The sequence below is a fragment of the Dama dama genome, chromosome 19, assembly GCF_033118175.1.
Source record: "Dama dama isolate Ldn47 chromosome 19, ASM3311817v1, whole genome shotgun sequence".
NCBI lineage: Eukaryota > Metazoa > Chordata > Mammalia > Artiodactyla > Cervidae > Dama > Dama dama.
The window spans coordinates 36,428,790-36,456,315 of NC_083699.1; the positions used below are offsets into that span (position 1 = coordinate 36,428,790).

Genomic DNA, 27,526 nt, shown 5'->3' on the forward strand with positions numbered 1-27,526 from the left:
GACCGCTGCCACGCTCCCCACCCCCCCCCGGGCCTGGGACTAGAGCGCAGGAGCCGAGCACCGCCTGGTGGGTGGGCGGGGTGTCCGCGGGTCCGGTGGAGACCCAGGCCATCTGCCGTGAGGCCAGAGCGGCTCGGCGGCGGCCAGGGGCGTGGCCGCGCCGGGGCGGGGCGCACCGGGGTCGGGGGCGGAGAGTGGACCCGGCCGCTGCCCAGAGCCGGGAGGGCCGCGGCCACCGGAAGAGTCGCCGTAGTCAGCCGAGCCGCGAGAGTGGGGAGCGGAAGCGGCGGCCGCGACCGCGGCAGGCGGCGCTGGGACCCGGGAGAGGCCGGAGAACAAGGGAGCTGGCGCCACGGCCGGCCGCGGAGCTGGGCTGAGCCGCTGGGCCGCGCCGAGCGCCGCCGCCGCCGCCCGAGAGGCCCGGCCCGGCCTCCCGAGCAGGCAGCGCGCGGGCCGCCGGGCCCGAGGCCGGAGCCATGGGCGAGACCAAGATCATCTACCACCTGGACGGGCAGGAGACGCCGTACCTGGTGAAGCTGCCCCTGCCCGCCGAGCGCGTCACCTTGGCGGACTTTAAGGGCGTTCTGCAACGACCCAGCTATAAGTTCTTCTTCAAGTCTATGGACGACGATTTCGGGTGAGGATGGCTCCGCCTCGCCTCCGGGGGACCGCGGCTACTCCGCTTCTAGGGGCCCACTCGACCAGTTTGGACCTCCCCGCCCCCCCCAGCTTGTACGCTGGCTTCTAGCCCTACTCTGGATTCTAGGGGCCACGCGGCCATTCGGCCCCCGTTGGCTTTTTCAGAGGCTGGACTTTCAGCCCCTCTAGGGGTTCCCCTTTCCCTTCTTGTTTGGGACCCTGGCCCCCTAGTTTAAAGGGGACGTTCAGCTCCCTAGAAGCAGTCAGTTCCAGCCCAGTCAAGCTCCCTCACCTCCTCAGAAACCAGTGGCCCACACAGACAGACAGACAGACAGACAGACACACACACACACACACACACACACACACCCCATTCCGGAGCGCAGTCCCCAACCCTCCTGCCAATGCAGCCACCTTTCTAGCAGAGACTCAGGGTGTTTGGCACTCGGCCTTCGCCTTCTCCATCTTTTCAGCTTCACAACTCCGAGCCATATTTGGAATATGGAGCATCTAGGGGCTATGCTGTGGGACCTTGAATTGGCTGGGGGGTGCTCAGGCTGTAAACTAAGGCCTGCAGCTCTGATGTTTACTTAGCTGTCTCCCCTGTCCCCTGTGGGCCGTTTGGGATGTTGTCAGGGAGCAGGGCGCCTCACCCCGGAGGAGGAGTCCCCACTAGCCCAGGTGCAGATTCCCTCGCAGAAGTGGGGCCTCTTTCCTCCAGATGGTGGCCAAGGAGAAGACCTTGGAAAAGGCCTCAGATCCTGAATGGGAGGGCTAGGAAGGGTCTCTCGTGTTCATCCTCCCCTCCCTGGTGGAGTCTTCTTCCCCCAGCTGCAGGGCTTTGGACAGGCGGAGTTTGGAAGTAGTGACTTCCCCTTTAAGAGGGGATGGAATGTTGGAGCCGGAAGGTTCTGTAGCAGCTGGCCTGGGAGGGGGAGCCTGGCTGATCCCCTCACCACCCCCCCCCCACCTCCCTCCAACTCCCAGGGGACTGGGGAGGGGGAGGCCCCCACACTAGCCTGCCCCGCAGTAACTGGGCACTGGGCCTGAAGGCCTGCGGGGAAGGCCTTCCTGGGCCCTCCAGGCCTAAAGGCCGCCTCTCCAGCCGTAGCCTGAGGCCTACAGTGCTCTTTAGAGCCGAGGCCCGGAGCTGAGTGAGGGGAGACATTCTTCTCCCTGGTGTTCATCACCCTGGCTTCTCTCCAAGGCCCCTAGCCCTCCTGGCTCTGGGATGCTATCACCTTCTCTGTCTTCTGCCTGGCATGTTTTCGCGTCACCTTTCCCCCTGGAACTCAGGGTTTGATGAGCCCTTGAGCTCATATGTGTGAAAGTGCTTTATAAGGTGGGAAGTACTATGCAGCTTCTAACTATTCTTGTTTCTGTTGCTGTTCCTGCCTTGGGGTGGAGTACTCCTGGTGTAGTAATGATTGTCTGGCTTCAGTCCAGAGACAGACACCCCCAACTGGAAGATGGTGAAGGAGGATGCATCTGCAAGGGGTGGGAGTGGTGGGGGGACTAGGGGAGATGCCTTGCTCTGATAAGGGAAGAGGGAGTTAGAAGAGACCAAGATACTGCCTCAGGGTATGGGATAGTGGAAAATCAGCTGGAGCCCAATGGGGCCAGCCTGGGGCCAAGTGCCTTAAGGGACTAGTTAGGCCTGTGTCTCTACCCCCATTCATCCGAGAATCCACTAGGCTGGGTGCCCCCACCTCGTAAACCTAGACCTCCGTGGGCCACCTCCCACTCTCCTCAGGCTGCTGTCAAGCCAGGCCTAACTGAAGTCAGAGGGTCCCCATTACATCTACTCATTGTTGACTTAATATCTTTAAGTCCACTGTCAGTCCACTCACTCCTAGTTTGACCCAATCAATAATATGGAACCACAGGTCTGAGTTTTCTATTTATATTTCTTTCTAAACTATGTTTAAAAATATTTAACTCTCGAGTTAAACATTCATTCAGATACTCCTGAAATCTTGCATTCATCAGTGGTACTTGAACTTGAACCATCTTTTGCAAAATATTAGAATAGGCCATTTTAGCAGTGTTGAGAACAATGGTAAAAATGAAGTAGAGGAGATTGATCTTGTTTATCCTCAGAAGGATTATTGATAAGGAGACCTGGTAGGGCTATCTTGTCACAGATAACTAATAGCTGAGGAATGTATATATCTATATTTCATTTGTTAAACTCTTTTTATGGTGCTTATAGTGTGAAGACACTGATCTAAATGACTTTCAAATCTTTACTCATTCAGATCCTCTTAACAGTCCTGTGGAACAGGTAGTAATATCTTCAGTTTATAGATGAGGAAACTAGAGCACAGAAAACTTAAGTAACTTCCTTACCCAAGGTCACACAGCTAATAAGTGGCAGAGCTTATTAGGAACCTGGCTCCAATCACACAACTGTAGGTGTTATTATCACCATCACTTAACAAATACATCCTCTCTGAGGGAGATGCTGAGCCTTGGCAAACTGTGGAAGTGAGAGGGCTGCCACCTATCCTAGCCCCATAATAAGGGGTCAGGCAGGGCCCTGTGACCCCTGCTGACAGATGGGGAAGTGGGTCAGGGAAGGAAGGCTGCTGTCTCCTCCAGCTCTCCAGGCTCACTTACCAAGTGAGTAAGGTCTGAGGACTCCCCAACCCCCATCTGGTCTCCAGAAGTATTTGTCAAGCTCAGGGTAGGCCTGGTCCTCTTAAATTATTTGAGATATAGAAATAAAACATTAAACATTTTCAACACTGAGGAGATGGTGGATGGGAGAACAAGGTACCACCACTAGAGGGGCCGTGAGCTATGGGAGGAATAGCATGGGCCACTAAGTGTGTTGCTCCTGGCTCCACATCACACACTGGCCTGTCTCTGGGCCTTCTACCTGAAGTACTTCTCTTCCCTGATCTTCTCCAGGTTCAAATTGTTTCCTCTGAGTTGTACTTTTTAAAGTTATGGCACTTATTCCTATTTATCCTTACACCTAACCCTGGTCGTAGCCAGGACCCTACACTAATACTCAGCAGATGTCTGTCCAGTAAACACATCTGCTGCCCTTTCAGCTCTGATCTCTTCCACTTGCAGTATACTCACATGAACTGTGCATTGGTCAGTAACCTCCAAGAACAGGGCAGGTTCCAGGTCTGATGCTTCTTGAGCGCCATGCAACAGCAAGCGCAAAACTTAAAGCCCACTGGGCTCTCGGCAAAGGCTTTTTAGTCGATTGAACAATGAGTGGTAAGCAGATTTGTTTGGTCCCTGCCCTTAGAAACTTACACCTAGTTAGAAAGAGAGTATGGATCCCACAAAAAATTGACAAAGTTAATAACTAGTTTTTAGTGTATGTCTGGCCTGTGTCAGGCATTTACAAATCTCACTTACCAGGATGAGAAAAGGCTTGGAAAAGTTAAAAAAAATTCTCTGAGAGGAGGGCTAATAAGTGGCAGAATTGGAATTTGAACCCAGATTTGTCTGATTCCTCTTGGTATGTGTGTGTATGTGAGTGTATAAGCGCTGTGGAACCCTGATTCATTCAGCTCCACAGTGGGAGGGGGAGGCCTGTCTGAAGTCCCCCAAGGCTGCTGAAGATCAGCTGATCATTGTGAGTCAGCAGAGCCTTGGTGACCTGTCGGTGACCCCCAGAAAGAGAGGAAACATCTGTAGTGTGGAGCAGTGTGGTGGGGCCTCCAGGGGGAGGGGGTGGTGGGAACCCAGCAGCAGTTTCCCATCACAGGGGTGCTGAGACCCTCTCCAGAGAAGGTCGCAGTCCTTGCTCCATGGCCCACATACCTCTTTTCAATTTGAGCCCCAATTCCCATGGGGGTTACAAGCTTGGGGTCCCCTGCGATCAGACTGGCTAGTGGGTCTGAGCTATGTCTATGTCTCTGTTTTCTAGTCTGTTCTGTCTCCAGGCTTTCTGTGGTGAGCCTATGCAGGATGATTTGAGCTGCTTTCTTGGGGTCGCTGTCGGGTTGGAAACGTCGGAGGAGTCAGAGCTGAATGGGAGGGAGGAGGGCATGTTCAGCCTTTGAACTTGGCTGTGAGTCCAGGAATGTGAGCATCACTAGGAGCCAAGCACGTCCCTAGCTCTGGGAAGGAACTGCTTTAAGAACAAGGGAGGACTGGGCTTCCCAGCCTCCTTCCTGTCTTCCCTCTCTGCTTGGAGCTCCAGGCACATGTCTTCCTCTTGCCCTGGATCACAGCTTTATAGCTCTGTGCTCCTGAGATGTCTGATGCAGTCTGGCACGGGGTGGGGGGGTGGGGTCAAGCTTTTCTGTTCCCTTTCCTGACCCCAAACTATAGTTATGATCTGACTTCTTGCCTCACTGATGCACCAGGCCAAACTGCATGCCTGAGACTATATGCTACCTGCCTCACCTATGTCCCACATCACTGTCTCCCACACCCCCACCCTCCACACAGACCCACATCACCTCCATCACTGTACGGGAAATAATGTGAAATATCCTGGGAAGAATATAGGTTTTGGAGTCAGACAAGCTTGGAGTGGAATTCCAGCCCTGACATCTAGCTCCGTCACCTTGAACAAGTTTCTGATTCTATTTTCTTATTCATAAAATCAAGATCATATTGTCTATACAGTGAGGCTGATGTGAAGATTATACATTCTAACTGTAGGGGGATAAGATGGTATAGGTAAGAATAAAGGCTTTGGAATCAGGCTGACCAGGATTCAAATTCCAGCTCTTCATTTATCAATTGTGTAACTGTAGGTGAATTTCTGAACCTGCCGAGCCTTGGTTTCCCCATCTGTATCTATTTTACAGCATTGCTGAGAATATTAAATAAAGTGTTACTAGTAAACTGCTTAGCTTAGTGCTTAACCCATAGTACATGCTCAGTAAATGAAGGCAGTTGTTACCAGTGTCATAGTGGCGGTGGGGGATGTTTGGTAAATGCCTTCTCCCCTTCTCTTTCCTAATTTCCTTCAATTCCTCATCCACACCTCCCAGAAGAATGTCAGGATTCCCAACTGAGAAGAGGACAGTGATAAGGGTGTATTTTTTTCCTAGTTTAGGTTCAGAGGGAAAGAGAAAATCTAGCACAGGAGAGCCATGTTGGGGGATGAGTACAGCTCTTGAGATTCTAGGGGTGACTGCACTCACTGGGGACAGTGATTTATCAGGTGTAATTTGCAATCACTTGATGGCCAAGAGGATGCCCCAGGAAGGCAGTGGCTTGGGCATGGCTGGTGTCTTTCTGGTGGTGATAAAGAACTGTTCCTCGGTCACCCCACCTCTGCTCCCATTTGAACAGGCTTATACTGGTGGTTTGATTCCCAGTTCAGGGTACAGGAGCCCTGAGAGTTGGGGTTGTATTTCCCACCCCAGAAAGCTCACTCTGACACTCTCCTTTCCCTGTAGAGTGGTGAAGGAGGAGATCTCGGACGACAATGCCAAGCTGCCCTGCTTCAATGGTCGGGTGGTGTCCTGGGTAAGGAGCTCGCCTCAACCCTCTCTCCACCTGCATTCCTGCAGTGAGCTGGATGGAGGAAAGGCATTGCTGAGACCGTAGTTTGATGCTTCAGTATCTGAATCTTCCTTGAGTTTTCTAACTGAACTCTCTCACTCCAGATTCTATAGCCTTGGTGAAAAGTGGGAAAGTGGTGGGAAGGGGGGAAAGAAAGAGACAGAGGTACACACTGGAGACAAAAAATGTCTCCTATGTCCTTTGTGGCACTTGTCAGGTTTCCTTCTGTCACTTGCCGACCTCTACTTTGGACCTCTGACCGTTGTTCTCTGCCCTGATTCCATTTTGCCAGCCCATGCGTTTCAGCTTCCTCCTCGTCTCAGCTGACCTTGCACAGTCCCGTCTCTTCTTTCCCCATGTCCCCTGCTTCATTCTTCCCAAGTCTTCATGCCCTGCCATAAGCCAGCTAGCCCCTTTTCCCTGGGGCCTCTGTGCCCCAGTACCCATGCATCTCCTCCCCATCAGCTGGTGTCGGCTGAAGGCTCACACCCAGAACCAGCGCCCTTCTGTGCTGACAGCCCAGCAGAACTACCACCGCCCATGGAGCGCACAGGAGGCATTGGTGATTCCCGGCCCCCGTCGTTCCAGTGAGTGTGACCGGAGGGTGGGGAGAGCCCCTGGGGAGGCTGCCTCAGCTCAGCTCAGGGCTGGGGGAGGGGGCCCCCAGCCTGCACCCTTCCCCACCAAGTCCCCTCTTCCCTACAGCCCTCACGCTGGTGGGGGCAGCCAGGAGAACCTGGACAATGACACAGAGACTGACTCCTTGGTGTCTGCCCAGCGAGAGCGGCCACGCCGGAGGGACGGCCCAGAGCACAGTGCGTCTTCCCTGAACCCACACCTTCCCCATCCCCAGCATCTCTCCCTGCCCCTTCCACCCAGCTACCCACCTCTCTGCCTTCCTTCCTGAGCTCTGGATAGACCTGGCCCCAGTACAGCCCCTGGCTCGTCCCTCTCGCCTCCTTCTCTCCTTCATCAAGCACTGTGAGCCCAGCTGCCTCCATCCCCTGCAGCAACCCGGCTGAATGGAACTGCCAAGGGGGAGCGGCGACGAGAGCCAGGGGGTTATGACAGCTCCTCTACCCTGATGAGCAGCGAGTTGGAGACCACCAGCTTCTTTGATTCAGATGAGGATGACTCCACCAGCAGGTGGGGCTTTGGTTTCCTGGGTACTGTGGGATAGGTGACCCATAGGAGCCCTGAACCCTGAGGATGCTGGGCCCCTGGGCGGGATGTGGGCTTTGTGGTGGGGACCCGGGCCCTGCGATGCCTCTTATGGGATAGGGCTGGGCCAGCCTGGTGGGGAACGACTGTGGGCCCCACAGGTTCAGCAGCTCCACAGAGCAGAGCAGCGCCTCACGCCTGATGAGGAGACACAAGCGGCGGCGACGGAAGCAGAAGGTTTCCCGGATTGAGCGGGTATGGGGCTAAGATGCTGGGGTGGGTGGAGCAGACTGAGCCTCCCTGCCCCCAGCAAGATGAGAGTTTGTGCTTCCTTCGATCCCTCCCCTTGGGTCAGGGTATAGCATCCCAGAGGGGAGGCGGTGCTGAGGGCTAGCCTTGAGGAGGAGCTCAGTGAGAGCAGTGAGTTCCTGCCACCCCTGCCTGCTGCTCAAGGCCTCTGTCTATTCCAGTCTTCGTCCTTCAGCAGCATCACGGACTCCACCATGTCACTCAACATCATCACCGTCACTCTCAACATGGGTGAGTCTCATGAAATGACACTCTCCAGCACCTGCTACGTGCCAGACACTGGGAGTGCAGAGAGACACACGATATGTTCCCTTCCCTCAAGGAGCTCTCTTTCAAAAGCACAAACAGCTACATGCGCTGATTCGTTCAGTATCTCATGATCAGAGCTATGACAGAGATAAGCACTATGGAAGCAGAGAATGGCATCCAGGAAGGCTTCCTAAAGGAAGTGATTCTGATGCTTCCCCGCTTCCCGCTTTCCATCCCTTGCATTCTTGGTCTCTGATTTCTGCCCTAGGTGCTCTTCTTTAGGAAGTAGCAGGATATAGTGAAAAGAGCCCCAACTTTGAAATTTAAATCTGAGTTTGAATCCTAACTCTGCCACTTCATGGCTTAGAAAAGTCACTCAAATTCTCTGCACCTCAGTTTCTGCTCTGTAAAATAGGATTGAGTCCCTACCTCATGGCCAACAAGGATTAAGTGAAAGTATGTTTGAGTATGCAGAATACAGTGCCTGATTCAAGTTCAATAAATATTAGTTCTTGTCCCTTTCTACCCTTTTCTAATGAGGGGCTTAGAATTTGGGTAGGAACGTTGTTCCCGTCTTAAGTTCTTATTTCTCCCTGTAGAAAAGTATAACTTCTTGGGCATCTCCATTGTGGGCCAAAGCAACGAGCGTGGTGATGGAGGCATCTACATCGGCTCCATCATGAAGGGTGGGGCCGTGGCTGCTGATGGACGCATTGAGCCAGGAGACATGCTATTACAGGTACCATTGCCCACCCTTGGTGGTGGTATGGATAGAGACAGGGAAATGTCCGCACCCACTGTATCCTGCTTCTTGGTATGGGGAGGACTCCCTAGCCCACCAAACAGCTTCCCTGCCCAGCTTGCCTATCATCTCCCCAACACAGCTGCATATTCCTCTCCTGCTCCTTTTTCCCAGGTAAACGAGATCAACTTTGAGAACATGAGTAACGATGATGCCGTCCGAGTACTTCGGGAAATTGTACACAAACCAGGGTATGGATGGCATTGGGGAGGAGAGGGCAGGTATTTCTGGCTAACAGGGAAGGGGCTTGGTTTGGCCTCCACACATCCTGCCCTCACTAGGGACACCCTTGCTTTCAGGCCCATCACCTTGACTGTAGCCAAGTGCTGGGACCCAAGTCCACGTGGGTGCTTCACACTGCCCAGGAGTAAGTGGATGGGGGGCTGGGCCCTAAAGCTGGTGCTTAGCATACGTGAGCCCTGTCTCTCCTTCCTTCTGTGTTACCCCAAACCTCACACCTATTCTGTTGGGCCAGGCAGTGGGCAGGGCGGGTAGTCCCTGACTCCTCATCCTCCCTGCAGGTGAGCCCATCCGGCCCATTGACCCCGCCGCCTGGGTCTCCCACACCGCAGCCATGACCGGCACCTTCCCTGCCTACGGCATGAGCCCCTCCCTGAGCACCATCACCTCCACCAGCTCCTCCATCACCAGCTCCATCCCTGACACAGAGCGTGAGTGTCCAACCCCGACCCCTGGGCCCAGCACATAGGACCAGCTGGAAGGGACTGCTGAAGGCCCACCTGGAGACTCTTGCTTGAGCATCCGAGAGAGCTGGAGAGGAGAGTCAATTTGTTCCAGCCACCTCACTCTGCAGTTTCCCTCAGTGGACACTGACCCTCACCAAACAGTTTGCTTCTGAACCTGTACTGAGCACCCAGTAAGCCTCAGTTTCCTCTTGTAAAATGGGACTGATGATATGCACTTTACCAGGCCTCTGGAGTTTAATGAGAGGATACAAATAAAACATAAAGCACAGTATGTGGCATAAAGTAAGCACTCAGTAAATGACTGCCTTTCTATTATCACAGCACACATTATACACTGGGCTAAGCACTTTCATTTACATTATTTAATTCTTTCTTCAAATATCCTTGTAAAATAGATATTAAAGTCCCTATTTTTACAGAAGGGGAAACTGAGTGTCCAAAATGTTGGTAATTTTCCTGACATTGGTCCATGTTATTAGGCAGTAGAGCTGGAATGCAAACTCCTGTGTACTTGACTCCATAGCCCCTTTCTGCCTCACCATTCTACCTCCCACCCCCAGGCCTAGACGACTTCCACCTGTCCATCCACAGTGACATGGCCGCCATAGTAAAAGCCATGGCCTCCCCTGAATCCGGGCTAGAGGTCCGTGACCGAATGTGGCTCAAGATCACCATCCCCAACGCTTTCATCGGTGAGAGGGCCCCATGGTGGGATGAAGGAGGGGTGGAAAGTGGTGGGGCGGGGCAGGCCAAGAACCAAGAACTCCCTTGGGCCACCCCTTGGAGTTGGAATCAGCACCAGCCTCATGGCTCCTGTGAGGTCAGAAGAGCCCAGGTCTGGTGGGCCTCCCAGTCAAGTGGCAGCCTTGCCCTCAGGCTCGGATGTGGTGGACTGGCTGTACCACAACGTAGAAGGCTTCACTGACCGGCGAGAGGCCCGCAAGTATGCCAGCAACCTGCTGAAAGCCGGCTTCATCCGCCACACTGTCAACAAGATCACCTTCTCCGAGCAGTGCTACTACATCTTTGGCGACCTCTGTGGCAGTACGTGCCTCCCCAACCTCCTTGCCCCATCTCCTGGTTGAAAGTGGGAGTGGCCTGTTTGGATGTGGCAGCAGACTCTAGGGAACCCAGATTAGGGGGCAGCAGAGGTGGGGGAGCCTCAAGACCTGACAGTTCTGTGTGGTAGAGGCAGAGCCCAGACCAGTTCTCCTTCACTGCCCTGCCCAGCCCCCTTGGGGCTGGCATTTTCTGAGTGCCTGCTCTGTGCCTGGCACCATGCTGGTTGTTTCTAAAGCATCACTCAGTCCTCAAAACCTCCCTAAAGCCCTTGGGGAGATGATCCTGTTTTCAGATGAGGAAACTGAGACTTATATAAGTTAAGTAGTCCACTCCAGGTTTCACAGCTGGAAGCAAAGAAGCAAGACCTTGAGTCTAGGTCTTTCTGGCTCCAGCCTTTGTTCTTCCCACCACATCAGGACTGTCCTGGGTGTACAGTGCTGCAGAAACATTGCCCCAACAAGGCCAATCAGAGTTTCTAGCCTTGGTTCCTGCTCACCCTCACAGCACCAAGCAGATTCCACTAAGACAGGAACTGGAGCTGGCCTGAGGCCTCAAGTCCCCAGCCTCCTCAGACCCCTGAAGGTGGCAGCTGTGCCTCCCACTGAAGCTGGAAAAGCTGACAGGGCCATCCTGTAGAGGACTCTGCAAGCTGTACCAAGGGATCTGGACTTGATCATGAGAAAGTACAAAGCCAGTGAGGGTTCTTAAGCAGGAGAAGTCTGCAGGGAAACCCCATTCTCCAGAGCCTGTGGACAGCCCTTGGAGAAGCGAATCCTCAAAACAATACAGCAAGGCTCAGGATTAGGAGCTGAAGCCCAGCCTCAGAAGCCAGTTCTGTCTCTGCTTCAGATTAGGTTCAAGGGACTAGAAAGGCTGTTCTTGTGGAGCACAGGTCCCTGCATGGGGGGGAATGTCCCTGGCCCTCAGCAGCTCCAGCATGGCCCCATGGAGGAGGAGTAATAGTGCATAAGGCTTTGGAGTTAGTTCCGAGTTCAAATTTTAGCTCCACCCTTACTGTGTGAACATGAGTAAGTGACACAGCCTCTCAGTGCCTCAATTTCTTGATCTGTAAGATGGAGTTAACAGTAAAACCTATCTCATAGGTTTGTTTTGAGAATATAAGCTAATGTATATAATGCTTTGGGGCTTCCTTGGTGGCTCAGATGGTAAAGTGTCTGCCTGCAATGCGGGAGACCTGGATTCGATGCCTGAGTTGGGAAGATCCCCTGGAGAAGGAAATGGCAACCCACTCCAGTACTCTTGCCGAGAAAATTCCATGTACAGAGGAACCTTGTAGGCTACAGTCCATGGGGTCACAAAGAGTTGGACACGACTAAGTGACTTCACTTTACTTTATATAATGCTTTTAGCGCCATGTTTGGCCCACAGTAATTGCTCTAAAAAAAAAAAAAAGCTTACCCATTTATCATATATTTAATTGATTCTAAGAAGAACATTTTTTCACATTTCAATATCTGAAATTGGAGTGCATCTTATAATCAGTGACTCCTTAGACTCAATCAAATATAATTATCATCATTTAGGAGAAGGCAGCCCTGGCCCCAAACCTTCAGAGGTACATAAAGCTTCTCAGGATAGCTGTGGCTTTTGCTCAGAGATACTGTTCCATCACAGGGGCATTCTGGTCTTCTACCCATGGACCAAGTCACCAGAAGCCGAGCTCAGGGAGATGTTGACACAACAGGCCTTTTCCTTTGTACTGGCCAAGGTCTCCTCAGCTGCGAACATGGCAAGCTCAAAGGGAAGAGCTGGGGACTTGGGTAGCCCAAAAACACACAGTCACTGCCCACCGGACGACAGCCTGGTGGCTGAAGTAGTCACCAAGTCAGCTGCCTGCTTCCTACCACCACCACCACTCATGCTAGCTACTGGCCTTGACCAGTGGATGGTTTGGCTGGTAGATTTCATAGGCTGCCTCAGCTCCCTCTCCTGACTCCTTCTCCCATATAAGTTTGGGTCAGCTCCCTTTAGGGCTGGGATCAAAGGACTCAGTCTGGACCCAACAACTGGCCCCTAGGGCAACTGCAGCTCTCTCAGAGCTCTGGGACCTGGTACAGATGGGGTGTGATTTTAGTCCTGAGTGAGTGAGGAGGGCAAAATTTCACCTAAATTTCCCCAAACTACTCCTTTTTTCTTACTAATGCCCTCATCTGGAAAGGTAAAGTTAGCCACTCTGAGCTTCTAGTTTGGGTTGACCTCTTCTGGCTGATCATTTAACCTCTCTGGACTTCACTGTCCTCATCTGGAAAAGAAAAATGTGACTAAACATATCTTCCTCATAGGGTTGTGGTAACATTTTCATGAGATGAAGTGCTTTGTATTGTGCCTGGTAAGGGGCAGGTGCGCAACACCTAGTGGCTATCTGGTATTTCAGCCTCCCATACTCCCCTCCCTGCCTTTTACCCTCTAAGCGAACTGAGGAGAAAATTGCCAAATAAGAATTTTGCCCCTTCTTCCAGCCCACTGAGGAAGCAGGAGAAACTGGGCACCTGACCATTTGAAGTGGTGACTCGCACCTTCCAAGGGACGGTTTTCTCTGGGCCTGTCTCTGCAGGGTCTCCCTTCCTACCACCTCTGGAGGGTGGCAGAGGGGGTCTGAAGGAGTGAGAGATCTCTGGCCTATCCCTCCTCCCATTCTGGCAGCCACTGCTGTTACTGTCTTCCCAAGCACATCCACCGGACCTAGGCTGGGGATCTCTCTGCTAAGGGTGCGGAGGCATGGGACATACCCCGCTCATGCATCCTCCGCTTCCCTCCACAGACATGGCCAACCTCTCCCTCCACGATCACGACGGCTCCAGCGGCGCCTCTGACCAGGACACGCTGGCCCCTCTGCCGCACCCAGGGGCCGCCCCTTGGCCCATGGCTTTCCCTTACCAGTACCCGCCGCCCCCACACCCCTACAATCCGCACCCAGGCTTCCCAGAGCTGGGGTACAGCTATGGCGGGGGCAGCGCCAGCAGTCAGCACAGTGAAGGTAATGAGGAGAGGGCCATGGGCGAGCCCCAGGCTTCCTCCGCAAGCTCTGAGTGTCTTCCACCCCATCCCTGCCTGTCCCCTGCAGGCAGCCGGAGCAGTGGCTCCAATCGTAGCGGCAGCGACCGGCGGAAGGAGAAGGACCCTAAGGCCGGGGACTCGAAGTCGGGCGGCAGCGGCAGCGAGTCGGACCACACGACCCGCAGCAGCCTGCGGGGGCCGCGGGAGCGGGCGCCCAGCGAGCGCTCGGGTCCTGCCGCCAGCGAGCACAGCCACCGCAGCCACCACTCGCTGGCCAGCAGCCTGCGCAGCCATCACACGCACCCAAGCTACGGCCCCCCTGGGGTGCCCCCTCTCTACGGGCCCCCCATGTTGATGATGCCCCCACCGCCCACGGCCATGGGGCCCCCGGGAGCCCCTCCTGGCCGCGACCTGGCCTCTGTGCCCCCTGAACTGACCGCCAGCAGACAGTCCTTCCGCATGGCCATGGGAAACCCCAGTGAGTTCTTTGTGGATGTGATGTGAGCAGGGCCCCTCCCCCACTACCATCCTACCCCCGCCCAGGCTGGCTGCGTTCCTCTCTCCGTCCGTCTTTTTTATTTTGTCTGGTACCTGAAAGGGAAATAAATGGAACTAAATCCAGGCGCGCTAACTGCTCGCTGGGTGCAGCGAGGGTGGGGTGCACCCACTGATCGGTAATGCAGCCCTTAACCTGCCACCGGCCCCAGCTTGTCCCTCTGCCCACTAACTGCTGTGCAGGACTTCCCAGGATCGTTCATGTCCCTGGGACCCAAATGGCTAGTGCTGCTCCTTACCCTCCCCCAACCCCCCCACACACATATTTCAAGAATTGACCCCAGAGGTGCCCTTGAAGACCTGCATACCCCTCATCCCCGCCTCCCCTCTCCCAGTTCCTTTTCACCGTTCATTTAGCGGCATCATCCCTCTATTAACCTTACATGCATGCCAATTTGATTTTTTTTCCCCTTAATACTGACACCAAAAAAGACTTGCTTCATCTGCCCCTCCTCCTAACTGTCCCCACCTACTGCTTCAGCCTACACCCTAGAGCTGCAGTCCCCTCCAGTAACCATCCATACTAACCCTGCCTGCGCTCAACCTTAGCAGAAGCCCAGAGGGCCCCCTCAGTTGCTTGAACTGTTAGCAGATCCCAGGGAGCATCTCTGCTCTGCACCCAAACCTACCCCCACCCCATGCCTGCCCCGTGTGCTGGTTCCTTCAGACCCCTAACCCTACTAATCAGCAGGCTCATCTCACCTCTGGGCTGAAACATTTCTTTTCTTTCTTTTCTCCCTCCCCCAATTTTTCCTGGGCCTGGAGCAGCCAAGAATTTCGGGCTGTTTGACTTTCTGTGAGTCCCCAGCAAGAGGAGGCCCAGCCTCTGAGGAGACCAGGAACCTTGCTTCAGCAGCCCCTCAGGGCTTCCCAAGGATATTCAACCCCCATACCCACACTTCAACAAACATGTCAAGTCACTAGACTTCTGAGAATCACCCCAGCCTCTCACCCACCTACGAAAGCCTCTGTTCCCCTTTCCCCAGAGAGTTCTCTGCTCTCTCATTCCCTCTCTCCCTTTTTCTCACTCTCTCCCTTTTTCTCCCTCTGTGTCTGTCTCTCTCTCTCACACACACATGTGCCTATGCAAATTCACTTAAGCCTCAGGGCTGGTCCCTGACCAGAGGGCTGGACCCTCTCTCCCAGTCCTCTCCCAGGTTGTGGGGCTGGTCCCCTGACTTTTCTCTCTTCATAGCCCTCACACCTCCCACACATGTCCCCATCATCTTCCTATCTGAATAAAGCCCATAAGCTGGGCTTAGGCTGGACTCAGCACAAGACACCCCAGGCAACTAACAGATTGTTCTCATTCTGCCCCCCGCCCCCCACACCCTTCTGTGTTTTCACAGTCATCATGATAACTCAGAGCAAGGTTGGGCAGGAGGACTTCTGGGACTTCCAGATAGAGTGCCAAGTTTTGTGGGGTGTTTTTTTTTTTTTTTTCTTAACCTTATTCTCCCATTTAAACAAATCACGACTTTCTCTATGAGCCTCTTCTATAAATTCTGGCTCACCTAGGCTTCCATATTTTTAGACCTGGGGTGTCAAGAGTAAGATGAAGTCCTAAGCTCCAAGTTTTGGTGTAAACCAGGATAGGGGTATTTTGGCATTCATTCATTTAGCAAATATTCCCGGGGGGTATGGTGCATGAGGGCTGTGTTAGAAGTGTAACTCAGTCTTGTCTTCCTTCTGGGAGCTCTAGGTTTGCTCCCAGCCCAGACCATGGTTGCCTCTAGCCACTACTATGGGGCTGCCTCCTGTACTTCTCTTCCTCCTCTGGTTCTGCCATCTCTGACTCTCTTGAGGATTCTTCCACTATTGCTCATGCCTTCAGGGTCCCTGTATTCCATCATTGGTCCACTTCTCTTTCCTCTCTATTTACTCCCAAAATAGAATCATCCATCCTGATGTCAACTGCCATTGATATGCTGGTGATTCCCAAATATATATCTCTAGCCCTAACTGCCCTTTACCTTTAGATCTGTATTTTTATCATCCACTGGATATCTCCTTGGATATGTCCAGATGGACTCAACTCTTTCCCTCCCTACCGCCAAGTATGTTCCTCCTGAATTCCAATCCTGGTTACGTTCATCCTCTTCATAGGCTCACCAGCTAGAAACATTTATGGGCTTAAATTCCTTCCCGTATTTTACTAGTCAGTGTATGATATCCATTCCATTCTAAGTTTCCTTGGATTTGGCCCTTCCTCTCCCTTCTGCCTCTACTCTAGTTCACAGGAGCTTGGGATTTGGAGTCAGGTTGTTCTGGGTTTGAATCCCAACTCTGCTACTTTTTGGTTGCGTGATAAGAGAGTTATTTAATCTCTCTGAGCCTCAGTTTCCTCATATGTAAAATGATAATAATACCTACCTCACAGGGTTGTTGTGAGGACTTAAATTAGATATTGTACGAAAAGTGCCTAGCACAGTGCCTGGCACACAGTAGAATAGGTGCTCAATAAATGGTAGCTATTATTATTACTACTACTACTATTATTATCATTATTATTTACTCTAAATTGGGAGGGGGGTAGGGTATGTATTGAGGACAAAGCTCCTAGAAAGGTAGGAGTAAGCCTTGAGTGCTGGTTCAAGAATTAGACGTGCCTGTATTGAGTCACTTAATGGCTTAAGACTGTGACCCTGATCTTTAGGAGGTCAGATTTTCATCCTGCCCACATTCTGGTTTCTAGCAGGACAATGCTAGCAATAGTAGAGTTTGCAACTAGGTTTGCCGTTTCTTGCCCTTGCTTCCTCTCATGATGGGTTCGGCCCTGCCTAGGGAAGGCAGCATGGTATCTCTCCCTACAGAAAGAGAAGAGCCAACAGATGTTCTTCAGGTCCTGCAAGAACCAGCCAGGGCTTTCATGTACAAGGATTGGCTCTGTCTCCTCTCAGCTTGGATGTGAAGGTTATTCCTCAAAGAAGGGATTTCAAATCCCATGTCCAGTTAAACTCAAATTGCCAACAGTTTTCTAAGCCACATATATGCCTGTCAGTAGAAGACACACAGGTCCTGACCTTGAGGACCTCACAGTCCCATAGGTATATAGTTTTCAAACATATTTTGAAAAATTTTAGCTTTTCTTCTAAATATTTGATTCCTTACTCCCTGCCCCCTACCTTAAGTCTTGATTTCTGGGAAAAGGGTCATGTCTAGAACAAATATACAAAGCAAAAAAGCTTGGGAAAATCAGAGGTGATGTTATAAAGCAGTTAACTCAGCACAAACACTTTTACTGCCAAGTCCTCTGTGTGTGTGTGTGTGTGTGTGTGTGTGTGTATAAAATGACAATAAAAAAAAAAAATGACAATCAGTCCTCCGACTCTGGAGACTGAAAGGCCTACAGCAATCCAAGACTTAACAGATGGGCTTCAACAAATGGCAGTAATCCTCGGAGGCTCTCACAAACTCTGAAAGAGGAACAACAGGGATTGCAGAGACTACAATTCCCAGAATGCTCATTGAGGAAAAGGAAGTGAGTATAGCAGTGTATTCTGGATTGTGTATTTCGGGTGGGGCCGAATAAAGCCACTCCTACTCCTCCCCCAAGGCACGCCTAGCCCCTCCTTCGAGTCTCGAAGGCTGTCGGTAGTTGTAGTTCTACCAAACTTAAACTGGCCGAGAGGCCTGTCGGGATTTGTAGTCTGCGCCGTCGGCGGATGCGCACGCGCAGCTGAGGCCGGGGCGGGGCCGCAACACTGCAGTGAAAGCCGAGGCAGCGGGCAGGCGAGCAGGGGGCGGGCGGACATCTTGGGATCCGGAGAGTGGCCGGGCCGACCGAGCAGAGGGCCGCGGACACCAGGTGAGCTCGGGATCTGGCTATACGGGGTGAGGGAGGACGCCTCCCTGGGTGCCCAGCTTTGCCGTTCACTGCACTGAGCTACGCGGAAAGCAGCCCACACCCGGGAGTGGCCTCAGCCTTCAGATCGGAGAGGGAGCTGACGGCGGGGCGGGGGCGCCCGGGGCGCGGTTGCAGGACGGGCGCGGAGCGGTGCCCTCCACCTGACCCGCCCGGAGCTTCGCTTGAGAGGGGACCCTCCTGGAATCCTTCCAGACAGGGCCGCCGTGCGGCGGCCCCCTGAGATCGTGACAGCCTCGTAGTCCTCGGCGCCTACTCCTCCCGGGGCAAGGACAGTTCCCCCATTCCCTAGGACAGTGACACCTCCTTGTGCCGCCTCCTTGGACTGTGACAAGCTCCCTACCCTGCGGCACCCTCTCCTTGCAGTTGAGTGACAGGCCCCGCACGCCGTGGAACCATCTTTACCCGTGATGTCCTCCTCCCCAGGGCGAAAAGCCCACCACTCGCGCATGCTTTTACACCTGTATCCCACAGCAAGCTACGTCTCTCCAGCTTTCCCTCATTCACCACTGTTAGTCTCACCCTGCCGTTTTCTTCTCTTCAAAGCCTTGATCTTTGCCATACTGGAAACTTTTCTCCAGGTGCCCCCACCAGCTCTGTTGCTGCTGTAGGCTCACCTGAGTACACTGCCTGGCTGTTGCTGCCAGTCTATCCCCTAACTAAATATTCCTTTCCTGACCTGGGCCCCCATCTCTGCTTCTCTGATGCCCTGAGCTCCCTACCACCTGATCCCTGTGAACTTGCTTCTTTGCCCAGGGCTCTACCTCCATTTTGCCCTTTCTCTCCTGGTCTCTGGGACTGAGGAATGGGAAGTGTCCACCACTTTGAAAGACTTCTCGTTCTCTCAGCCTGGTAAACCTTGACTGCTATAGTAATACACTTTATTTTCCAGTTTAGAAATTGAAAGTCTCCTAAACTGCCCCCCTTGTGAAATTAACACCAAGGCTAATCCAGGAAATCTAGAACTAAATTAACCCTTTTTCTCTTTGCAAACAATCTAAATTAGTTGGACCCAAATAATTTAGATAATTCCGGGATTCTGCCCCTTGTTTTTAGGCATTCAGGCTAGAAATGAATTATGTTGCAGGTCTGGAATCAGAATTTCCACTGGAAGGATCTCTTGATCTTATGAACCTGCTCTCCCCTTCCTCCCCACACCCCTGTATTCTTATTTACTTGGGAGCTGAGGGGGAGCTTCTCTATTTAAAAGAGAGGTGGTCAGAAATAACTAACAAGCTGCTTGGGTCACTGAAGTATAGTCTGTCAGGGCTGGGGCCTTTCTACTCTGCTCTTTTGCTTGTTTATTTGACTGCCTGGGAGAGGTTGGAGCCGCACTCCTGGGTTGATGTCAGGGCCTTAGGGCTGTCTTCTCTCCTCCCCAATCCCTGCACACCCTTTCCTAGAACGTTTAGACTTTTGTGAATTAGAGAGCCAGAGGTTCAGGCCCTGCTGCCTTCTCTGAAGGGTAGTTGAGCCTGAGAGACTAGAGATCCTAAAGCTTTGCCTGGGGGCCCCAGGCCTGAACCAGCTGGAGTAATTCCTACCGCCATTCCTGCAGCCGCAGGCAGGCCTTTGCAGTGACTCACCAGCTCGAGCCTGATTGAGAGTCTGCACAGGAAGGGGCTTTGCTGAGCTCAGCCCTGTGAAAGGGGGAGGGGGCACTCTGGGCTCAGTCCCAGGAAAGGGAGGGTCAGAATGGCCTTAGAATCCTGGGCCTAAGTCCCTCTCCTTTTCTCCCTTCCAGTGTGGGATAAACAGGAACTAGGGCCTGGCGAAAGGGAGGGGCTTGGCTAAAAGGACTGTAGGGTCACTTGCTGGAGGGTTGAGTCAGGAAAAAGGCCCAACCAGTGACCTGGACAGCCCCTTAGGGGACAGTGGCTTGGATTCTGCCGCCTTCCCTTACCCTGCCCCCACCTATCCTAGGTCTCTTCTCAGAGCGATGGGCTGCGAAGACTGAACTGCCGCCATGATTGGAGGCTTATTCATCTATAATCACAAGGGGGAGGTGCTCATCTCCAGGGTCTACCGAGATGACATCGGGTGAGTGCCCTGGCTGAGCCAGCTGTGCCCCCACTCCCATCCCTCCTCTCCAGCATGCAGGGCCAGGTCTCTTTCTCCCAGAGGCTTGATCTGGACTATTCCCCACCCCTTGCTGCATCCTGGATGCTCAGCTATTACAGCCTGGTTCCCATTAGGTCTGGTGGTATTGGCCAGGCAGCCAGTTGTTGGCCACTCAGTGGGACCTGTGAAATGGCAGGACCCCCACAGTCCTAGGAACTCTTACCCTTGCTGCCTCCTGTTTCCCGTAGTGACCGACCTAGTTTCTGGAGATGAGTGCTTTTGCTTGAATGGTTGATCCCTCCTTTGAGAAGGAAGATCTGTCTCTAGTGGGTGGAATCAGTGGTCAGGCTGGCAGTACTAATCTAAGTCTTGCTCTCAGAAGCCCTTCTTGTGGTGAGAGACTTCACTGGACTCGAAAGCCTCTCCAGGCTGCCAAATCGTCTCCCACTGCCTTTCTCAGGAGTCAGGCTGCTGACTCAGCTGTTTTCAGTTCCTCTGGGCCACTCCAGGAAGAGGTGGTGAGCAAGCCTGAGGCATTCTCTGGGTCACCAAGAGATGGGCAGGCAGCCTGGGCTGCCTTTCTGGTCTATCAGAGTAGACTGGGAACATCTCCTTGTCCTGTGTCCCTCAGACCTCCACAAGGAGACACAGCCTTACTTATTCTGCCCCACCCTGCATGCCACTGATCTTCCCTGACAGAGGGGACTTGTCCTAGCCTCAGGAGCTCTGATGAGATGAGGTTCCTCTGGTTCATGCTGCCCTGTTTTTCTTCCTGGAATTGCTTAGACTAGGCAGTCAGAGATGGGCCTGCTACAGTGGCTCCCAGCTTCGTGGCTAATGGGGATAGCCTGGCCTTTGTGCCTGTTTGTTGGCGTGGTGGTGGGGCATGAGCTCGAGACATGGCAATGCCTGGCTTGCCTGTAGCCATCCACACCCCTCCTCCGGCCCTGGAGGGCCTGGCTGAGCCGACCAGGGCACACACCGTCTTGCATGCCTTGCTGTGCACTCCACCCCTTGCCTGCTGCCCATCTGCTTCCACCGCATGGTGTGTGCTGCCCACCCCACTGTGTTGTGTGTCTAACCCTCTCTCTCGTTACTGTCACTCTCCTCTTCTCGGTGGCGTCATTTCTCTCATCCCATCTCATTGGCTGCCGTAGCAATAGGTAAGCGGCCTGTCAAGCTGCTGCCCAGGCACAGGTGGGTGGGGGGTCCTGCCCCCCCATCACTGTTCTCTTCATTCTTTTTTTCATCCCTGAACTTGCCCTGGAATTAGATCCTGGACAAGCATAGGTGACCCAGTTCTGTGACCCCTTGGCTTTTCCCTCAGTATATTAGAGCCTTCTCTGAAGGCATGCTGGCTTTGCTACCTTCTGGAGGACTCAGTCTTCCCCGCTGGTGGGAAGACTGGAGAAGACGCAGGGTCTCTCTCTTTTCTGGGCCTGGAGCTTACTGAGAAGCTATAGAGGTGGCAGCAGGGAAACTGCAGCCAGGCTTGGGAGTCAGGAACGTATTTCTCTAAATCCAATAGACCTCACTTTACTATCTGCCCTACTGTCATTGGCTCTTGATTTCCCTCTCTCTCACGGCCAGATGTCAGCCTGGCTCTGGCCCTTCTCTCAGGCCCCTGCTGGGAGGAGTCTTAGGAAACTGGCCCGACAGTTAAGGCATTGGCTTTCGAGTCAGGCTTCAGCAGAGAGGAGGGTGGCTATTTGTTAGCATCTGTGGTTGATCTCCACGGAGTGAGGTTTGCCTGTCCTGAGCAGCCTCTGTGCACTCTTTCTCAGGAGGAATGCAGTGGACGCCTTTCGGGTCAATGTTATCCACGCCCGGCAGCAGGTGCGCAGCCCCGTCACCAACATCGCTCGCACCAGTTTCTTCCATGTTAAACGGTCCAACATCTGGCTGGCAGCTGTCACCAAGCAGAATGTCAATGCTGCCATGGTCTTCGAATTCCTCTATAAGATGTGTGACGTAATGGCTGCCTACTTTGGCAAGATCAGTGAAGAAAACATCAAGAACAATTTTGTGCTCATATATGAGCTGCTGGATGGTGAGGCTGGTGGGGCAGTGGGTCCAGGGTGGGGATAAGCCTGGTGGGGCCTGGCCTGGAGGTGGGAGTAGGTCTGAGGCTCACTCCAGTACCCTCTAAACTTTCTTTCTTATATGGGCTTTTGAACCGGGAGGAGGACAGTCCAAATCCAGACCTAAAGACTGATCTGAAGTGAATACAGAAATAGGCTAGCGAGTAGAGGTGGGGGAAGACCGAAAGGTCTTTTGGTGGCTGGTCGTCCTGCTGTTCAGTTAAGCACATTTCATCCTCTTAACCTTGTGGTTTGGGCCTTGCTACACTGACTGTCCTACCAGCTTTCCATCTCAAGAGCTGCCTCAGAGCCTGGATGACGATGTGATATTATGGGTTCCTCTGGATGCATTGTTACCTCTGTAGGGTATGATTTAAGTGAACTGAGTCCTTCCACCTTCCCCCATCAGCTGTCTGTATTTTAAGGGCTTGGGGCTTCTGGACTTCTTACCCACTGGGCATGTGACTTCTGGTTCTTTTTCTATTTGAAAAACAGTGTGATGTTTTAACTGTTTTCTTATAAAACATAAATTCTAGAGTAAATGCTATAAAGCTAGAAAAATCTTGCTGTAGATGATGCTACAATGTTTTTTAGAGCTATGCTGGCCAGATGTATCCAGGCCAGGGGAGGGATGGGAAGTAGGAGCCTTCAGCTTTTTCTAGGAGTTGATGAATCCCTTCCTTTTGCAGAGATCCTAGACTTTGGCTACCCACAGAACTCGGAGACAGGTGCACTGAAAACCTTCATCACCCAACAGGGCATCAAGAGCCAGGTACTCAAATTGTCCAGGCTATAGTCAGGGTGGAGCCCAGCCTCCTTTCATCCCAGCTGGCCCCCAAGCCTTTTCTGAGCTGACTCATGAGCCCATCCCTGATAGGAAGTGCTGGCCTGAGCCTTCTGCCATGACTGCAGGCCTGTTCTGCTCTGTGTGGCCTTCTCCCACCCCTGGAGCTTACCAGCTCAGCATCTCTGTTACTGGGAATACAGCTCAAGCAGTTTCCTTCTGTGTAGAGGGGAGGGGGGTGTGGGCTGCTCTGGAGGCTTGATATTGCTCAGAAGGAGAGAGCCTCGGCCCCCTTCTAGGATCCAGGCCTCATAGCCTTCTCCTCCTTTTCTGCCTGCCTCTTCCCATCTGCGCTCATCTGCTGCTTCCTGTGGGCACCGTGTTGGCTGTTCTCCAGCATCAGGTAAGCTGTTCCCTCAGCTTCCACCCTTGCAGCTTTGCTCAGTTTTCTCCAGGCCCTGCCCCGTGGGGGAAGATGGGTCACACAGTGTGGACTAGAAGGGTGAGGGGATGAGGGTGGAGTAGGGATGGAGATAAGAAAATTGAAGGGGGCGAGGAGTGAGGCCTTGTTGTTTGTCTCTGCGCCCCATGTAGACAAAAGAAGAGCAGTCTCAGATCACCAGCCAGGTGACCGGGCAGATTGGCTGGCGGCGGGAGGGCATCAAGTATCGCCGGAATGAGCTCTTCCTGGATGTGCTGGAGAGTGTGAACCTTCTCATGTCCCCGCAAGGTGAGGGCCCTCGCGTGATGAAACTGGAGGGGATCTAGGGCAGGATATTGGTCCTGACTCAGCTGCTTCTGGTTATTTGTCCATCACCAGGGCAGGTCCTAAGCGCCCATGTGTCAGGCCGGGTGGTAATGAAGAGCTATCTGAGTGGCATGCCTGAGTGCAAGTTTGGAATGAATGACAAGATCGTCATTGAGAAGCAAGGCAAAGGCACAGCTGATGAAACAAGCAAGAGGTACCTGAAGCAGGGTAGCTGGTGGGAGAGGGTGGACCTTGGATGGCTGAGCAGAGCCTGGTGAATTGCAGGTTCCTTCTAGATTTTATGTCTGCAGTAACGCAAACTCTCACTTCCCAAGGGTGTGCTTGGCTGGTTGCTCTTGGTATCTGTGTTGAAGAGATGAGAGGGTTATCCTCACCCTCCTCAAGAGTAAGCCCCTTTTTTTGGTCCCAAGGACCAAGATTCTTCTCTACGTACTGATGGCCTCTGTCCAGTGTGCCTGAATCTTTTGTGTTCCACACAGCAGAACTCTCAAAAGATAATGAGTTTGCAAAGCTTCCACTCATCCATAACTCTAGGAAAGGGACCCCCAAGTGAGAAAGCTACATTCTGGCAGCTTTCCATAGATTACAGTGCAAGCCTTGTCCAGGCTGTTGCAGCCTTTGTGGGTGGGATAGTCTCCCAGCCCGACTCACTGCTGCCATCCTCGTGTACCAACAAGACCTTCTATTCCTGCTTGCAGCGGGAAGCAATCAATTGCCATTGATGACTGCACCTTCCACCAGTGTGTGCGACTCAGCAAGTTTGATTCTGAACGCAGCATCAGCTTTATCCCACCAGATGGAGAATTTGAACTCATGAGGTGCCATTGGGGTGTGAGGAGCAGGGGTTGTTATTGGCAGAGAGTGGGGAGAGGGGGGAGGACAGGCTCTGCTGTGCCAACCTAAAGCTGTCACACCCCTGAAGGTATCGCACCACCAAGGACATCATCCTTCCTTTTCGCGTGATCCCACTAGTTCGGGAAGTGGGACGCACCAAGCTGGAGGTCAAGGTGGTCATTAAGTCTAACTTCAAACCCTCACTACTGGCTCAGAAGATTGAGGTGAGGATAAGGGGCTTAGGGAGGAGGAAGCACTTGTCTCTAAGAATAAAGGCGGGTGATTCAGGATTCGACAGAGCTCCCTGACACGTGTGTCACTTCTAGGTGCGGATCCCAACCCCACTGAACACTAGCGGGGTGCAGGTAATCTGCATGAAGGGGAAGGCCAAGTATAAGGCCAGCGAGAACGCCATCGTGTGGAAGTGAGTTTTTCCTTCATGAGGGCACAGCAGGGCTCAAGAAGCCTTCGTGTACCCTCTTGTTAAGTGTCACCTTGTGTGTGTGTGTGTGTATAGTGGAGGAGTGGGGGTGACTGCTTCTCCTGGAGCCCCTGGTTGTGTTCTCCTTCCTTATACCTCTGTGCAGTTGTGCACATGCCTGCACTGGGGTACACGCATGCACGCTTTTATCATGATTCTTTACTGTTTCCCCATTTGCCCTTGTACCTCTGTGAAGTAGAGAGCCAGGGATAGCTTGGCCATGTATCTAAGCAGAAACTGCATGCAGCCCACAGTGTTAAAGGAATAACAGACCCAAGGTTTCATAGCAAAAGGTTATCAGAGTCCTCACCACCTTGCCTTGCCCTGGCACCTCCCCTGAGTTTCTGGGTTCTTTCCCCCCGACAACCTCCTCAAAGGGGCAGCAACCCCCCTTAAAGCTTTTCTAAGCTACCAGGGGCCCATGCTGCCTGTTGACCCTGTGTTTCTAGGATCAAGCGCATGGCAGGCATGAAGGAATCCCAAATCAGCGCTGAGATTGAGCTGCTGCCCACCAACGACAAGAAGAAATGGGCTCGACCCCCCATTTCAATGAACTTTGAGGTACGGCAGAGAAGGGGCCTAGAGCAGTGTGTGCTAGGAAAGACCTTAGAAATCCTTCCAGTCAATCTCTGCACCTACCACCTTGCTAATGACGAAACTGAGACCCCTGAGAGAAGTGATTTCAATTCACAGACCCATTCCTTCCCCTGCAGGCCTCGTAGAAATTGATATTCACACTGACAAAAATCTTTGACTTCCTTTGGCTTGTCATAAAACAGTTCTTAGGAAAAACTGAGATTGCTTGCATGCTTGGTAAGACACAAGACAGGAAAGTGGGCTGACTTTGCTTTGTGCATATTAGACATGTAATTTTTTCCACCTTACTGTTTAAGTCCATAAAACTGAGCAGGATAAGTATATTCTAAGGCAGGTCTTTGGTTTGCTGTCACCTGCTGATTAAAGGAATTGATTCAAGTTGTCACAGGCAGGGTCTGACTTCAAACCCAAACGATAGATTGCTCGTTATGCTTTCTTCTTTAGTAACCTCTTAGAGGACCCCTCACCATCCCAGCTTCCCACAGCTTGTTTCAGGGTCCCAATCATTCAAACCCCTCTGGTAGAGAGATGAGGTAGGGCAGAGCTGTGAAACTTCCCCAAGGAGACCGGCTATGAAAGGAAGGCCACATTCCTAACTGGAGCTATCCCTTGCCCAGGTGCCATTCGCACCTTCTGGCCTCAAGGTGCGCTACTTGAAGGTGTTTGAACCGAAGCTGAACTACAGCGACCACGATGTCATCAAATGGGTGCGCTACATTGGCCGCAGCGGCATTTATGAGACCCGCTGCTAGCTGCCTGGTGGCCGCTAGCCCACCTCCCCACCCACCCTCTTCCACAGGTCTGGGTGCCCTCGGCCACCACACATCAGTGTCTCCTCCCTCCTGCTTTGCTGCCTTCCCTTTGCACCAGCCCCTGAGTCTAGGTCTGGACCAACCACATTGCAAGTGGGACTGGTGGAGCAGTCCCTGGGCTCCCTGAACGGGGTGGTTTCAGAGGCTCCTGCTCCACCATCCATCTGCCTGCCCTAGCCCACTGCCAGGCTCTTGAGTTCTGTGACCAAAGCCAAGTGGGCTCCTTCTCCTCCCCTCTCCTATGGCCACATCTCTGGAGTGGGAGGGTTGGCTGCCCCTCACCTCGGAGCTCCCCCAAAGGCCAGTAACGGATCCCCAGCCCTCAATTCCTACTCTGCTTTGGGATAGTGTGAGCTTCATTTTGTACACGTGTGACTTCGTCCAGTTATAAACCTAATAAACTGTGTAGAACGGAGCTGCTGGCTAAGTGTTGAAGTGGGAGCTATACGGGGAGAGGGTTTGGTGGGACTGTCCCTCCCCTGTCTTAACTCAGCCTTGAGTGGAATTCTCTTCTGAACTCTTTTGTCATATCTTAATTGTTAGGTCCTTCAGGGCCAACCAAGCCCTTACCTGACAGGTATTTCCCCCAGAACTCCCTCCTGATAGCCTCAAGGGCAAGCAGCCCCACCTGGCCCCAGTTCCCTGAGGGTAGAGATTCTTACCTAACATCATCCTCAGTTTTAGGCAGGTATTTTTCTAATTAGCAGAGATTAAGCAAGGTTTACATTTGGTCTTATGAGCCATCCTTAGAAACTGACTGATCTCTTTTAATTTTATCCTCTTCCCAGTTCAAGCTTCCCAGACCTTGGTGGGTATGTTGTAAAAAGGAAAAATTTCACTCTTCCCGGGCCTCTTACGGGCTCCCCTTGCCCCCTGTGGCTGAGGGGTAAAGAATTCGCCTGCAGTGCAGGAGACCAGGCTTCAATCCTGTGTCAGCAAGATTCCCTGATGAAGGAAATGGCAATCTGCTCCAGTATTCTTGCTTGGAAAATCCCATGGACAGAGGAGCCTGGCAGGCTACAATCCATGGGGTCACAGAGTCAAAGGCGACTAAACACACAGGCAGGCCTCTTAGATAATTCCTCCCTCTATGCCTCCCCCTCGCCAAAGAATTGTGTGAACAGGACCCTGAGGAGAGTGCTCCATATTCTGCTAAATGTGTTGGAGCAAAGATCTGCCATCACCAGTTTTCCCTTGCTTGGTCTCTGCCTTTTTAAACCTAAGAAATCTATTAAGAGAAAATTTCAAACAAG

The 27,526-nt window shown here is 52.7% G+C and overlaps 2 protein-coding genes across 3 annotated transcripts; both read left to right on the forward strand.

The window, feature by feature from the left end:
- Positions 1-402: 402 nt before the first annotated feature.
- DVL3 (dishevelled segment polarity protein 3) lies at positions 403-16,481 on the forward strand. 2 transcript variants are annotated; one of them, XM_061166695.1, is made up of 15 exons: positions 403-637; positions 6,021-6,090; positions 6,592-6,713; positions 6,832-6,941; positions 7,137-7,272; positions 7,419-7,542; positions 7,758-7,827; positions 8,445-8,584; positions 8,762-8,838; positions 8,947-9,014; positions 9,169-9,318; positions 9,915-10,046; positions 10,231-10,398; positions 13,199-13,414; positions 13,502-16,481. In XM_061166695.1, exons 1-15 carry the CDS (start codon positions 477-479, stop codon positions 13,936-13,938), a joined length of 2,181 nt encoding a protein of 726 aa, XP_061022678.1. In that variant the 5' UTR covers positions 403-476; the 3' UTR covers positions 13,939-16,481. The 2 variants fall into 2 exon arrangements, with proteins under 2 accessions (XP_061022678.1, XP_061022679.1); XM_061166696.1 differs by having other exon boundaries at positions 405-637; positions 7,449-7,542.
- A 1,170-nt stretch (positions 16,482-17,651) lies between these two features.
- AP2M1 (adaptor related protein complex 2 subunit mu 1) lies at positions 17,652-26,704 on the forward strand. Its single transcript, XM_061166697.1, has 11 exons — positions 17,652-17,797; positions 19,778-19,894; positions 21,700-21,965; positions 22,686-22,768; positions 23,375-23,510; positions 23,601-23,742; positions 24,248-24,367; positions 24,472-24,607; positions 24,710-24,807; positions 25,314-25,425; positions 26,079-26,704. The coding sequence occupies exons 2-11, from the start codon at positions 19,821-19,823 to the stop codon at positions 26,211-26,213; spliced, it is 1,302 nt and encodes a 433-aa protein (XP_061022680.1). The 5' UTR covers positions 17,652-17,797; positions 19,778-19,820; the 3' UTR covers positions 26,214-26,704.
- The last annotated feature ends 822 nt before the right edge of the window (positions 26,705-27,526 follow it).

What these genes read in the sequence shown, in the direction of transcription:
- AP2M1 (XM_061166697.1), top strand. Translation starts at nt 19,821, where the DNA reads ATGATTGGAGGCTTATTCATCTATAATCACAAGGGGGAGGTGCTCATC. An exon ending in GGAGAATTTGAACTCATGAG is followed by an intron (nt 24,368 to 24,471) that starts GTGCCATTGGGG and finishes ACACCCCTGAAG; the next exon opens with GTATCGCACCACCAAGGACA. An exon ending in TACTGGCTCAGAAGATTGAG is followed by an intron (nt 24,608 to 24,709) that starts GTGAGGATAAGG and finishes TGTCACTTCTAG; the next exon opens with GTGCGGATCCCAACCCCACT.
- DVL3 (XM_061166695.1), top strand. Translation starts at nt 477, where the DNA reads ATGGGCGAGACCAAGATCATCTACCACCTGGACGGGCAGGAGACGCCG. An exon ending in ATGGTCGGGTGGTGTCCTGG is followed by an intron (nt 6,091 to 6,591) that starts GTAAGGAGCTCG and finishes CCTCCCCATCAG; the next exon opens with CTGGTGTCGGCTGAAGGCTC. An exon ending in CACCGTCACTCTCAACATGG is followed by an intron (nt 7,828 to 8,444) that starts GTGAGTCTCATG and finishes TTCTCCCTGTAG; the next exon opens with AAAAGTATAACTTCTTGGGC.